The sequence below is a fragment of the Centropristis striata genome, chromosome 13, assembly GCF_030273125.1.
Source record: "Centropristis striata isolate RG_2023a ecotype Rhode Island chromosome 13, C.striata_1.0, whole genome shotgun sequence".
Classification (NCBI taxonomy): domain Eukaryota; kingdom Metazoa; phylum Chordata; class Actinopteri; order Perciformes; family Serranidae; genus Centropristis; species Centropristis striata.
In genome coordinates, this window is record NC_081529.1 from 1027070 (window position 1) to 1042906 (window position 15837).

The following is a 15837-nucleotide window of genomic DNA, read 5'->3' on the forward strand; positions in this document are numbered from 1 at the left end:
GTCATTTTGAGTCTTTTTTTGTCATTTTGTGTCTTTTTTGGTCATTTTTTGGTCATTTAGAGTCTTTTTTGATAATTTGTGTCTTTTTTTGGTCATTTTGAGTCTAGCTGCAGGCTTTGATCCTGAAGGTGCTGTGGAACATATTAATAGATAAAATGTAGCGACAGTCGCGCCTATTCTCTTTGAAGGAGCAGCAGCCAATAGGGAGAGGGCTTTGAGAGGGCAGGTCTCTGGACCAATGGCGTCACCTCATCAGTCCCTCACTCCCTGAAAAGACTTTCGCGTTTAAAGGGCTGGTCCCCGCTTTGCTGCGGTCCAGCCAAAATAGGGTGGGGGCGAGAGAGACAGTGAGAGAGGAGAGGAGGGGTGGGGATGGGAGAGCGGAACCCGGATGCTGATGCTGACCGATGAAGAGAAGGAAGCTAGAGAGAGAGAGAGAGAGAGAGAGAGGGAGGAGGAGGAGTGAGAGTGTGAGAGGTGGGGAAAAAAAGAGAAAGAGGAGCAGGGGGTATTACGGGTAGAGACCATCCCGGAGCTGGTGGACACTCCTGTGGGTGCGGGCAACTTCTGAAAGATTATTTTCCTGCAAGATTATTTCCTCTTTTTGTCATTTTTTTTTGCAGCAGCATCCAAAGCGGCCGGCTGAGGGAGGAGATGCGGTAATATCATGAGCATAGCCGGCCAGGGAGAGAGACAGAGAGACAGAGAGAGAAGGAGGGAGGGAGGAAGAGGAGGAGAGGCGGGGAGTGTGCTAGCAGCAGGCCAGCTGAGGATGCTTGTTGTTTCTAGAAGCAGGATCCATCAGCGGGCCGAGCGCTGATCTTCCCCCGGCGCATCGAGCTCCTCTCCCCGCTGCAGCAGCTGTCCTGGCCGGGGGGCGCATCCTCCTGTCTGGCCCGGTGGACCCGAGGCTGCTTCTTTTTTTTTTTTTTTCATGCTCTCCCCCCTCTTCCTCTATTTCCTGATGCAGGGCCGGGGAGGGGTGAGCCAAAGTGTGCACCGGATATTGGAAAACCCATTCTTCTTGCTGATGCTGTTGTGATAATAGATTATTATCTGGACCACGCCGCATCTGCACACATCCGAAACCAAACGAGGCCTGGTTTGAGAAGAAAAAAGGAGGAATGTGTGAGCTTGGAAGGATTATGAAAACATTTTTGGACGGTAGCAGCAGCAGCAGCAGCAGCAGCAGCGAGGAGGGGGTCCCTGATATCGATCAGAGCATGGATCCAATCAGGGCATTCTGACTTGGGATATTTGAGACTCTTATTGCTCTTATAGAAATCAATCTGTGACAAATGTAGCCTTCCTGTCCAGGTCTGAATGAGAGCTTTCTTTTCTGCTCCACTTTTGGCCAGCTGCATAAGCTCCATAGGATCAATCAGCTTTAAACTACTGTTATTTATAGCAGGGGGCTGCTTTGGCACCAGTCAAACCTCACGTCCTCCTCCTCCTCATCTTTTCTACCTTCCCTCTAAATAATGATGCTGCTGCAGTGACACAGACACAAACCGAGACTGGGATCTACTTTATCCCAGGCCTTAGAGTAGAGTTCTCACTCCCAGCACGGACCTGGCCGCATGACAAACCAGTAAGTGCATGGGAGTAGCCTGCAGGGCCCGGCTTTAGATCACGACCAGTCCTCCGCACCTCTCCTCCTGTGATGTGCGTTACGGCATTACGCACGGAGCAGGAGCGACCAGTATCTTGATCTGCCTTATATCAGGAATCAAATATCACCTCCTCGGGAAGGATGAGCAGCAAGGAGCTGACGGTGGGCCAGTCCAGCCAGTATGTGGGCCCCTACCGGCTGGAGAAGACCCTCGGGAAGGGACAGACAGGTAGGAGTGATGCATCAGCTGATTCCACACAGCTCATGCTTTAATCCTGCTCTAAGTCTTCTTACCACATGCTTTCATTCTGCTACAACCCTATTAAAGGATCTTGTGAAATTCATTACAGGATATCATTTTTGTAGTACAGTGTAAAAAAATGTTTGTAGAAATAACAGTAAAACTCTGTCAAATACATCAGAAATAGGGCGTAAATAGACACTAGACACTTTTAATTACCGTAAATCAAAGAATAGCACAAAACCTTTACTTTTTTCTGTCATCGACTGGAAGAAACACACAGTTTTGCTGTAAAAATATAACATTTTCATGCAAAATTTATGGAGAAATACCATGATGTGTAAACGCATGACACATTAACCCTAAAAAATAACAGGACTATTCAGTCTAAATGACAGTTTTTGCTGATATTTACATTTAAATTTACAGTAGAAAATCCACTCACTGTCATTTTTACGGTGAAGAAATCAAGTATTGGCAGCAAACATGTCATTGCATTGCTGCTACACATGTTATCCAACTAGCAAGAACTTTCATGGTAGGCCTGAGACATGTGGGATGCTGATTTTCTCTTTTTTGTAATAAGGCTACTGGATAGGAAGCATTGCAGCTAAAACGATGAGGGCATAACAGCATAAACTGTTGCAGGATGTTAAATATAATCAGAAGATTCTCTCAGTACATTTTCATTCATTCAGATAAAGTGTGGGAGAAAAAAATCTGCTGAAATCAGACATCGTTCTTAAGGGAAACCAGCATTTTTCAAGGATACGAAGTAAAAAGAATCATAATGCTATAGTGTCATTTAAAGTGTCCCTTCAGACAACCATACATTAATGCTCTGCTGTGATTAAAACATTTTTAACATGGTTTTCCCACATAAAAAGTAGAGAAAAAACTTTTAAAAGGGGCTGGAAGCACATCTGTTCTTTCTCCCTCATTGAGAAATTCTGCATCTGGCGTCTGCTTGATACACAACGCTACATTTGGTGTGCTAGGTTGACTCAGAGATGAGCAGTGTGGTGATCAGGCCGGTAGCTCAGTGGCTGGCGGTCTGCAGACTGTGGTGGTAGAGTCGCCGTCTGGTCTGTTCTCTACTTTAGAGCAAACATGGTGAGCTCCAGACTCAGATGACCAGTCGGTTGTGCATGAAAATCAGTGGCTAGCAGACGTATCAGAAAGGTAAATGTCTTTAGCATCTTTTAGCTTCTTGACGTTTGTTAGCATGTAACTGGCTGTGGCTGAAACATGGTTTTGAAACATACAATAATATCTGCTACAGTGTTAGTGTGGTTTCAAGTCCACTGGCTGGAGGTTTCAGGCTCCTTACATGGAGAACAGCTTTTCTAAGTGTTACTGGCTTAACCCATTGACGCCTAAAACGCCTGTAAAACCTCTGGGCAATTTTAAAATCAGCCCCTAAAACCTGAAGTTTTTCTGGAAATTCAACAGAAGTGTCAACTCTTCTACTAAATAATAGATTTTTCAGCCTCTGTAGCAGGTAGAAATGAAATTCAAAAAGTATTTGAGAGCTTATACAAATACTACAAAACGATGTATCCGCTTTCCAGGCTTCAATGGGTTAATCTAGTTTGCCCTGTGTACGGTTGAATCTCAGAAATGGACAGATATATCCCTTATTTATACAGTCTATGATATATGCCCATATTTTATTAAAGAGAACTGGACACAGCTTGGGCTACATGGTGGTGTAGTAGTTAGCACTCTTGGTCCGGTCTGCGGCTCTTCTTTGTGGAGTTTGCATGTTCTCCACATGTCAGCGTCCAAAAGCATGCACTTAAACTTAATTGTTGACTCTAAATTGCCCGTAGGAGTGAATGAGAGCAGGATTGTCTGTCTCTATGTGTCTGTTCTGTGATAGTCTGTAGACCTGTACAGGGTGTACCCCGCCTCTCGCCCATTGTCAGCTGGGATCGTAGTTAAGGATAATGAATGAATGAATGGCTACAGCTTTGGTAGTGGGGCCCTGTTCATTCCTATGACAGAATCACTCAGTGGCACATCAAGCCCAAAAAGTTCAACTTTCCCTCATAAAAATACCCAGATCTCCCATGGCTCTCTGCATCTATCAGGGCCAAAAGGGCAAAAAGAGACTTCTGCTACTTCTGGTTCAGCACTCAGCTAACTTTTTTCATTTCATTTTTCATTTTATTAATTCTTCTTTTCGAACCGAAAAAAACAAAAAAAATAAAATAAACTACAACAGCGTAGGCTAGATGCATATACACATACTCACATAGGCACCATTAAGCAGATGTACATAAACATATAAACATTTACACACATACAGTATATAAAGCCCTATACATATACATGCATCTGCCCTGTTTAAGTAATAAGATAGAAATAAGAACCAGTTAACTTAATATTCAATATGCATTTCCTTATATTATTTTGGTTCGAAAAAAAAAATGGAGTAGGCTGAAGTATAAAATACTTATCTAGGCCTCTCCCCTGGTACTCAACACTTCACTTCAAAAATAAGAAATTGTATCTCTATATATAAGAAATTGTATCTCTATATACAAACTTGAATAGGGATAAAATAATTCAAATGTTAGCGGACCAAATTAATCTGGTGAAAGGAGTCATTTCATCGGAGAAAAATTGTATCTGCTGAATTAGAGACTTCTCTTTCCCATTATAAGTCTGTGGGAAAAAGTATTTTTGGGCTCGACTGGCATCACGTAACAGACCCACAAATTATAATTCCACAACGTCAGACCCACCTCACTAGTGGAGTATTTTACTTGCTGGTTTTATTAATAATCTACCAAAACACAGACAGGCGTCGCAGCAGGCCTCTCAATAAATATTCCTTTCAGTCTTTTGTGAGCTGACTTTGGTCAGTGTTTGTGACAATGTCAGAAAAGCTTTTTTAATTATTTATGACATCTCTTGCTTCCTGTTTTCACACTGCATGATGACTTGTGAGATTCAAACAGTTTCTCTCTCTCTTCTCTCTGTCTGTTCTCAGGACTGGTGAAGCTGGGTGTCCACTGTATTACAGGACAGAAGGTGGCCATAAAGATTGTCAACAGGGAGAAACTCTCTGAATCCGTTCTAATGAAGGTATGCTATGATGATGTCTAAACAATATAGAAATATCTGTCTTATCTACCTTATTGTCGGGGGTTTCTGTAGGAATCAAGGTTATTATAGTGAACGAAAACTAACGAAATAACGAAAACTAGAATTGAAAAAACATTTTCGTTAACTGAAATAAAAATAAAAAACGAGAGTTTTTAAAAAAACGATAACTAACTGAAACTGTATTGTGTGGTTACAAAACTAACTAAAACTAACTAAAATTATAGTGAAAATGTCCTTAGTTTTCGTCTTTGACAACTTTTTTCATACATAAACCTTTTTGGTTGATATGAAATCTGGTTTTATGACTTAGTAAATTTATTGGGGCTGAGATGGATCAGACAAAGGAAATAAAGGAAACATTTATTGTGACCTTATTGAATCTGGCACCCAAAAAATACCCTATTACAAAAAACTAACACTAAAACTAATAAAAACTAAACTACAACTAAGCATTTTCCAAAAAATAAAACTAATCAAAACTAGCAAACTCACTCTAAAAACTAACTAAAACTAACTGAATTTGAAAACAAAAATTGACAACGAAATTAAAACTAAAACTAATGAAAAATCCAAAACTATTATAACCTTGGTAGGAATGATTATGGGTGCTAGCGGAAGTAGCAGTACGCTAGCTAGCCCTGTGGCTAACTGCCAATAAAGAAAGTATTTGCCTTCGATTTAACCGATACTGCTTTGTTGGCTTTTTAATGTTGTTGGGTTTGTATTTTTTTTACAGATATTTAAGGACATAGTTGGATTTTTTGGTAACGCTTTATAATAAGGTCCTTAATAACCATTAATTAACAAGTAATAAGCCATTGTTCTCGCTTTAGATCCGGTAGTTGCAAAAAGCATAGTTAACTTATAGTTAACTTATAATAGATGAGCAATAAAGTATATTTTAATATCAATAAGCAAACAAAATAAGATTAATAAAGGCATGGTAAAGACATAATGGGTGGGTCATGGGTGTTTGTAATGCCATTATTAACACTTATATAAGCTTATAAACACACAATAATGTTAATAAGCATCTTGTAAGGACTTACAAGGGCCTTATTACTTGTTAATTAATGGTTATTACAAGGACCTTAATATAAAGCGTTACCAATCTTTTAAATGGGGTTGTACTAAATGCTTATCCATAGTCAGGGTATTATCTACTGGGAAAGAAGCTAACATAAAAAAAGCTAACATAAAGTTAGAAGTACATTTGAATAAATACTTAAAAAAATGTTTTAATTACCAGTAATATGCTATATCATGATATATATTGCCATTGAGATATGAATCGACATATATCAGGATAGGATATTTTGGCCGTATCCTCACCCAGCCATACTGTCATTATAAAAAGCTGAAATGATTTCATCTTGCAGTCTCCAGGCTGCAGAAATAGCAACAGAAATGGAGTCTTTATTTTAGTCAAGAAAAGCCCGTCTGTGTGTTGTAACTTGGAGCTACTGAGTGTGTGGGCACTGCTTCTTTATGCCGAACAATAGAGATGATTTCATTCTGCTAATTAAGCACTCTGATGAAAGCCACTGCAGCTGAAACACACTGGACTGAAATAACATTGAAACAGTTTTTTCATGTTGGTTTCTAATGTGGCTGATTACTTACAGCTTTCTCTTTTTAAAGCACAGCAGGTTGCACTGAAGAAAAGGAAGTGCTCTGTTGTGTTGTTATGTTTTAGTACGAACCAGTGGTGGAATTTAACTAAGTACATTTACTCAAATTACAGTAAAACTCTGTCAAATTGCATCAGAAATAAAAATAAAAATTAAGAATTGAATATCACCTTAGTAGATGCTTTTAATTACCGTAAATTAAGGAATAGTACAAACTGTAGAAAACTTTTTTTTTCATTTAAAAAAAAGGAGAAATACCATAATGTCACAAGGACACAATTACCCTAAAAATAAAGGGACTACACAGTCTTAATGACGTTTTTATGCTGATATTTACATATAAAAATTACAGTAGAAAACACACTCACTGGGTTTTTTATGATAAGGTTCTGGAACATTTACTCAAGTACTGTACTTATGGACAATTTTGTTTGTTCAACTTTCCTTGAGTATTTCCATTTTATGTAACTTTATACTTCTACTCCACTAAATTTTGAGGCAAATATTGTACTTTTTACTCCACTACATTTAGCTGACAGCTTTAGTTACTTTATAGGTCGAGATTTAACATATAAACATGATCAATGTAAAGTGATTAGACTTTTAATCCAGTCCCCTTTATTTATAGAGCACAATTTTAGCAAACACAAGGTTTCCAAAGTGCTGCACAAACAATAAATACATAACACAATACAAAGAGATGTAGTAAACAATAGAACAGTAAGATGCAATAAGATAAAATAAATTAAAATGGGATAAAAATAAATAAAATAAAATGTAAAATGTACTGCCCGCACAAAATAAAATATGCATGAATACAATAAAAAACAAAAAATCATAAAATCTCATAACAGTATATTAAGTAGTTAAAATGAGCCCTGTCTTTCCAAAATTAAAGCACTTACATAAATGAATCAATACAAATAATCTATTAATATATTTGAAATAAATAAAACAATCTGAGTGGCACCATTCTGCAAAAAGAGGACTTTTACTTTTGAAACTTTAAGTACATTTTGATGCTGATACTTTTGTACTTTTACTGCAGTAAGTTTTGAATGCAGGACTTTTACTTGTAGTATTATATATTAGTATATTTACTTACATAAGGGACCTGAATGCTTTTTCCACCACTGCATGCATCTCAATAATACTAATATTAAATATAATGTAGAGCAACGTGTTTGTTTTTGAACATTTTCCATTTAGTTAGCCAAATGCTAAATAGTGTATAAATAAGGCAAGTGTATAAATAAATGTGTTTGCACCAAAGATAAAAAGCCCTTCAGCACCTGAAAATGCCACCAGTCCCGAGTCATCTGTTTTATACAGTATTACTCATTTGTATTGCTTTGGAAAGTTGCCCATTGCCTACTTGGCATGCTAACTGCCAGTAACCACATTACTGGGCTGCTGTTTGCTAGCTGTAGCTGCGAAGGTCAGCATGTTTTGCTACAAGTAGCTTTTTCCTGTTGACTCTTAAAAGGTGTCTTTTAGCTTTAGGGCTGCAACATTAAAATACATAACGAGTTATAAAAATGTCATGTGTGCACTTTATTAGGTACAGTCTAATGCAATCCAATACAACTTTGCTGCCACAGAGTCCACTTTTATAAAAAAAAAAGATACTTATTTCCGCAAGGCCAACAAAATGACTGTTTCTAGCTTAGATCTAGCATAGCATATGATTATATTAGCAGAAAGGACAAGTTGGCAGTTACAGGACAAGCTAATGTTAGCTTGTTAGCGCACATTCCACTACAACACGGGTTATAGTGTCAAATGCTTTATGCTTTAGCATAACTTACAGAAATGTTGTGAGTCTAAAACTGACTTTGGTATATATGACTTATTGACAAAATGCACTGCATATGTGAGTTAACATTAAATAAACTGAGTTTCAGAGTTTTTATCCCCATTTCAACTGCTGATGTATCAAGTCTGTACACATCTGTATCCACTTTTGTGAAACCTTTAAAAGTTCAGTTTTTTGGTTCATCAGATTTTAAAAACCTAGTTTTGGGTTCGGAATGGGACAGAATTGACCAACAAAGTCAATGGAGAGCAATGGATTGTCTTTCTCTCTGGTGGGGTTGGGCTAAAGTGTGATGTGTCTCAGAAGTGGATTTTTAGAGCTTTTTTTGCTGTAAACAGCTGAGAAGTGCCTTTATTCCCAAACTCTTATATTCCCAGCGTCATATGTTCTCAGAGCCATAAATCCTATGGATCCTATGTTTCCAAGGTCCTATATTCCAAGGGTCATATATTCTAAAGGTCCTATATTCCCAGGGTCCTATATTCCAAGGGTCCTATATTCCCAGGGTCCTATATTCCCAGGGTCCTATATTCCTTAGGTCATATGTTTCCAGGGTCCTATATTCCTAGGGTCCTATATTCCTTAGGTCCTATGTTTCCAGGGTCCTATATTCCAAGGGTCCTATATTCTAAAGGTCCTATGTTTCCAGGGTCCTATTCCTGGGGTCATATATTCTAAAGGTCCTATATTCCCATGGTCCTATATTCTAAAGGTCCTATGTTTCCAGGGTCCTATATTCCTTAGGTCCTATGTTTCCAGGGTCCTATATTCCTGGGGTCATATATTCTAAAGGTCCTATGTTTCTAGGGTCCTATATTCCCAGGGTCCTATATTCCTTAGGTCATATATTCTAAAGGTCCTATATTCCCAGGGTCCTATTTTCACAGGGTCCTATATTCCAAGGGTCCTATATTCTAAAGGTCCTATATTCCCAGGGTCCTATATTCCTTAGGTCATATATTCCTTAGGTCCTATATTCCCAGGGTCCTATATTCTAAAGGTCCTATATTCCCAGGGTCCTATATTCTAAAGGTCCTATATTCCAAGGGTCATATATTCTAAAGGTCCCATGTTTCCAGGGTCCTATATTCCTAGGGTCATATATTCCTTAGGTCCTATATTCTAAAGGTCCTATATTCCAAGGGTCCTATATTCCTTAGGTCCTATATTCTAAAGGTCCTATATTCCTAGGGTCATATATTCCTTAGGTCCTATATTCTAAAGGTCCTATATTCCAAGGGTCCTATATTCCCAGGGTCCTATGTTCTCCAGATTTATGACAATTATTGGGTACAGGATGACGGGTCCTATGTCCCAGGGTCCTAAGTTCCCCAGTAATACAGCACATAATAGGAAGCCTAAATAAGGTATTTTTGCTGAAAGCATGAAGCTGAGGGGGCTGTGACACATTTCACATGATATATATATTTAATTTATTGTTCATATAAAAATATTGATCAGTGTGTTAGGAGCTAAACGTCGTTCATCGTCGGAGCCAATCATAGATTCTAAATTTCTTTGTTTCTCCCTTTCTGTCTTTGACAGTAACATTTAATACTGTCTCGTCTCCGTCTGCCTGCCGTTTGACCTAACTCTGCCTTTATACTTGCTCTCTCCCTCTCTCTCTCTCTGCCTTACATCATATTTACCTTCCTCTTCCTCCTCATATTTCAATCTCCATCATTTCCTCTTCTCTTTCTCTGCCTTGCTCCACATCTCTCCCACCCTCTTGTCTATCCAGGTGGAGAGAGAAATAGCTATTCTTAAACTAATAGAGCACCCTCACGTTCTGAAGCTGCATGATGTCTATGAGAATAACAAATACCTGTGAGTATCTCTTTATCTTCCTCCTTTCCGCTGACTTTTTAAAATCTTTTTTAAACCCTCTGGAACTCTGCCAGAGCCTGAAACAACCTTGAATCTGAACGGGGAAATAGGTTCTGTAAGACAAACCCGAGATAAATAGCCACCTGAAATAGGTGATATAGAGGGTTGTGTGTGTATTTGACTGTTTATGTATCCAAGAAGCATCCATGACTTGTGTGCATGGATTTGATGGGTGGTATTTGTCTTTAAGCATGTTTCTGTTATCAAGGACCCTTCTGTTTCCTCACCTGTCTTCATCTCTTTGACCCTCTTGTCTGCCAGGTACCTGGTTTTGGAGCATGTGTCCGGCGGAGAGTTATTTGACTACCTGGTGAAGAAGGGCAGGCTGACCCCCAAAGAGGCCAGGAAATTCTTTAGACAAATCATCTCCGCCCTTGACTTCTGCCACAGTCACTCCATATGGTCTGTGAGACGCTATTGACCCTCAAGGCTCAAATATAGTTGCTTTTGAACCACGTTTACACATAGACAACCAGCTGTGACTTGGACTTTGTTTACATACTTGCATGTGTAAAATGCGTGTTATTGGAAGATTCCTCTAGAGCAGTAGTTCTCAACCTTTTTGAGTCGCGACCCCCAATTTAACATGCATGTTGTCTGCGACCCCCGCTCACTGAACACAATCTCACACGCACAGTTCAGATCACCCAAAAAGAAACAAAATGACCAAAAAAAGGAAACAAAATGACCAAAAAAGACACAAATTGACCACAAAATGACCAGAAAAGACACAAAATGACCCCAAAAAGAAACAAAATTACCAAAAAAAGACACAAAATTACTAAAAAAGACACAGACTGACTAAAAAAAGACACTAAATGACCAGAAAAGACACAAAATGACCAGAAAAGACACAAAATGACCAAAAAAGACACAAAATGACCCCAAAAAGACACAAAATGACTAAAAAAAGACACAAAATGAACAAAAAAAGACACAAAATGACCCAAAAAAGAAATAAAATGACCAAAAAAAACCCCATAAAATGACCAAAAAGACTAAAACACATTAACACATGAACACTTTAACACAGTGGAGACAGAGCTGACTTCCAAAATGATTTGGCGACCCCCAGAAATCATCTCGCGACCCCAATTGGGGTCCCGACCCCAAGGTTGAGAACAGCTGCTCTAGAAGGAGCACCACATAAATCAGACCGCGAAAAGTATTCAGAACCCAGTAAAAGTACTAATACAACACTGTGAAATTACTCCACGACAAGTAAAAGTCCTGCATTCAAAACTTACTGAATTAAAAGTACAAAAGTATCAGCACAAAATGTACTTAAAGTATCAAAAGTAAAAGTACTTGTTATGCAGAATGGACCCACTGAGATTGTTAAATATTTTTGAAACATATTAAGATTATTTATTATAAAGACTATTTGTATTGATGCTTTTATGTAAGCAGTGTTTTAATTTAGCAAAGATAGGGCTCATTTAACTACTTAATATACTGTTATAAGATTAAATTTTAAAAAGTCTAATCTCTTAAAATTGACCAAGTTTTTATGTTAAATCTCGACCTGAAAAGTAACTAAAGTTGGCAGCTAAATGTAGTGGAGTAAAAAGTACAATATTTGCCTAAAAATGTAGTGAAGGAGAAGTAAAATTATATACATATTGCATCTCACAGGCACGTAGCGTTCATTTCAAAGGTTGCGCCCAACCAATGATCCAAGCCACCGTAGGATACTTAAGGCTGATGTCACGTGTTTGCAGATGCATAGTAAAAAGCAACTATATTTGAGCCTTAAGGCTTGTCCCTTTGTTTGGTTCCATTACAAGTTTTGTCTCTTAACTTCTGGAACTTTTTTCTGGTGTTGTGTCGAAGTCCGAACTATGAAGTCTGAAGTCCCTTGATTGATTTGTGTTTCCCCTTAAATGCCTACATTTAGTGTTAACCCTTACCAGTCGATGCTTAACCTCAACCCAAACCTTACCCTAACCCTAACCCCCCTAACCCAGTATGCAACTCATAACCATAACCAAACCTGAGCCTTAACTCAACTGTGGAGGTGGGTGATGCGGGAAACAATGTTTAATTGGGATAGGAAATGCCTTACGAGGGGGAAACACACTTAGGCTGAATCTCATTGCCACCCTTATAGTCTAGACGGAATTGTCCAAAAAGTGAAAGTGAGGAGCATTTATGGGTGCAAGTCAGGAACCGGCCTACTTTACTTATTCCAAGGGTGCTGCATCAAAAAAAAATGGTTCCCAAGCGAAATTTTGAGTTTTTGACCTTCTCATTTGCATATCAATATGGCGGCCAAATTGCCCATCTTGCTCAGTCGTTGGACCATTTTTTTTGTAAGTAGCCAATCAAAGATGAGGAAATTAAAATTCTGGATCTATAGTCTAGGGTCAGAGCAAGGATATAGTGGAGGCTCAGTGTCTTTTTTATGTATATTTATACATGCAAAATACCAACTTTTAAGGTGAAATTAAGCATTATTTGTGTGGTTTTTTTAAGGCCGACATAAATATTCAATCAATATAACTTTTAAATGTTCCAGTTGGAATTTTGCATATATATAAATATACATAAAAAAGACACTGAGCCTCCACTATATCCTTGCTCTGACTCTAGACTATAGATCCAGAAACTTAATTTCCTCATCTTTGATTGCCTACTCACAAAAAACTTGGGGAAAATAGTCCAACAACTGTGCAAGATGGGCAATTTGGCCGCCATTTTGATATGCAAATTAGAAGGTCAAAAACTCAAAATTTCGCGTGGGAACCATTTTTTTTTGGGATTCAGCACCAGGCCGGTTCCTGACTTGTACCCATAAATGCTCCTCACTTTCACTTTTTGGACAATTCCATCTAGACTATAGGGTTGGTAATGGGATTCAGCCTTAAATACAAAATGGGCTAAAGTAGCATGAAATAAAATCCTACTGGGGACCTTTCTTGTATATTATAATCCCCTTCTACGTACATATTCCCAATCTAGTGTCAAGAGTATGATTCCTGTACCTAAAGGTACAAATCCAGCACAGCATTTCTGACAGTGTGTGGAGCAAAGAGCCACCATCCACAAAAAAAAACAGAACCTGTACATAACCTCATGTCCCAATGTGATAATGGCATTAGCATTAAGCTAACTGTAGTTCCTGAGACATTTTTCTGCAGATCAACGACCTTACATGTTATGTAGAAGTCAACCAAGTGAATAAACAAGGTTAGGCTTGATTTGTCTTGATAAAGACTTCCATTGAGTGTGTGTGTGTGTGTGTGTGCAGTCACAGAGACCTGAAGCCGGAGAATCTTCTCCTGGATGAGAAGAATAACATCAGGATAGCAGACTTCGGCATGGCCTCGCTACAAGTTGGAGACAGCCTGTTGGAAACCAGTTGTGGGTGAGTACTGGGTTATGATTAGCTTGTCTACACTGCAAAAAAGCCGACTTGTATTTTTTGGGCCTAAAACAGTGATTTGAGTTGGTAAAACTTGGAAATATAAATTATTGACATTTAGGGCAATAATGTAAGTTAGCACAACAAAGGAAGCCAGTTGTCTGCTCAAAAACAAGTTGGTGAGTTGTTGTTAATGATATCTTTAAGTTGGGGTTCACAACAAGGGACAATAGTTCTGATAACTCTTATTTCTTTGTTGGGAAATTCGGTCATTAGCGAAAGCTAGCGGCTAACTGATGCTAGTGGCTAACTGATGCTAGCGGCTAACTAATGCTAGCGGCGCTGCTTGTTACAGCTACAAGAGTAGCCATTAGCGTATCAATGCTAACTCAAAATTGTGGTCGCAACATTAGCTGACATTTCATAGCGGCGTTACAATCGTGCCAGAGAAATTCAGAGTTGAGCAAACTCAAAAACAAAACTTAAAATATTTAGTTTAATTGTCCAACTTAAAATTTTATCGAAGTTTGTTGCCTTGAAATTTTGAGTTCACCCAAACTTTTCTTTTTTTGCAGTGTATAAATTGATGTTATTGATGAATACATTTTCTTTAATAAAGTTGCTGAAGGAAGCAGGTTAGAAAAACTGAATTTTTCCCCTCCTAAATTGGTACAGATGTTGGTCTCAACAATCTCATATGGTTTGGTTCTAATCTGAATCATTTCAAGGTTGAAACAGATCAAATTTGGTGACGTATAGTACTCAAAGTGTGCAGAACAATAGGAACATCCACTCAATGCTTTTACATCATTTATGGCTCCGTTCATTAAAAGCTTTAACTTTTTCAAAGCGTCAGTAGGAACAGGGATTTAACAGATAAAATTAGCAAAGGATTGTAGCTTTTGCCTGGATGCACTGATTCACTTTGTGGGGACAGTTCTTATGCACTCAGCACTGGCATCCTTTATCTGTCTGAATAGGGTTTTTTATTTTTTAAATTTGGTTAAATCAAATAATAATCTCCTCGTTCTTTACAGATCTCCACATTATGCTTGCCCAGAGGTCATAAGGGTAAGTTACTTCCCTCCCATTGTTTGTTCTTTTGTGAAATTGGGCATGGCCTTGGTGGACTTTTAATCCCCATTATAGGTTAGGCTCCAAACATCTTATACCCTACACATTCCATAATACATTTTATTCTCATTTATTAGGACCTCCCGGCCCAATAACAGAAGTCCAACTGTATAGAAGTTTGAGAAAATTGGCCTCATGAGTCACTAGTTTAACCCTCTATGGTACGGTGTTGCCCTTAGGCAACATACCCATTTTTGACCTGTCAGATATCTACAATGCATCTTTTTGAGTGATGCAATACTTTAAAAAAGAGGGAAGAGTATAGGGAGCCAATAGCAATGCTTTAATTTGTCACATGACCTCCAGGTGGCCATATTGAAACCCTTTCTTGCAGACTTTTCCAAAGTAAAAAGCTTTGCCATTTTGTGCCAATGTCATTTTCTGGCCCTTTTCCATCTGGAAAAAAAAAATCCTACTAATAGGTGAGTAAACCTTCAGTTTTGATGGTTTCATGCAATTTATTTTCTAATTAAATAATGGGAACTTAAAATGCAACTATTGCTTCGAGGCAACAATGAACCATTATGGAATCAGCATGGCAGCATGAAATGTTGGTGGTGTGTGTTTAGGTATATATATGTAATATTCAAAAGCATACCATTCATAATTTTGTTTTGATCTTTGCAATTTACCAAATATATTTGATGTTGGTTGCAGTAAAGTGAAGTTCAGACTGCCTATATTAAGACAAAAAAACACATTTTTTTCCTAACTGCCATCTTAATGCGTACCATAGAGGGTTAAGTCAAGTTAGGTCTTTTTTTAATACCACATGATGGTCTTGTTTTTAAATTATGGACCCATTTAGAGTAAAATAGATAAAGCAGGGTATGCTTTACGCTGAGGGTACCCTGTGAGTTACCATGGTAACACGGTGTTGTCCGGTTTGGATGTTGTACGTGTTCATCTTAGAACTTTGACCCTTTCATGATGTGTTTTCAGTTAATTGTAACCTGAAAGTGTCTTGTTCAGTGTTCTGTTGTACAAAAGACACTGTATGGAGTGGACTGTTCATTTTCAGACTTGGACATCTTGTCC

General features: G+C 38.3%; 1 protein-coding gene across 4 annotated transcripts in view; it reads left to right on the forward strand.

Moving 5' to 3' along the window:
- Nucleotides 1-520: 520 nt before the first annotated feature.
- LOC131983731 (serine/threonine-protein kinase BRSK2-like) overlaps nt 521-15837 on the forward strand; it is a 46117-nt gene continuing 30800 nt past the window's right edge. For all 4 annotated transcript variants that reach the window (XM_059348515.1, XM_059348514.1, XM_059348518.1 and 1 more), the window contains exons 1-6: nt 521-1841; nt 4852-4946; nt 10156-10241; nt 10563-10703; nt 13552-13668; nt 14703-14736. In XM_059348515.1, the coding sequence (XP_059204498.1) occupies nt 1754-1841; nt 4852-4946; nt 10156-10241; nt 10563-10703; nt 13552-13668; nt 14703-14736 (561 nt within the window). In that variant the 5' untranslated portion in view covers nt 521-1753. The remainder of the gene's footprint in view (nt 1842-4851; nt 4947-10155; nt 10242-10562; nt 10704-13551; nt 13669-14702; nt 14737-15837) is intronic.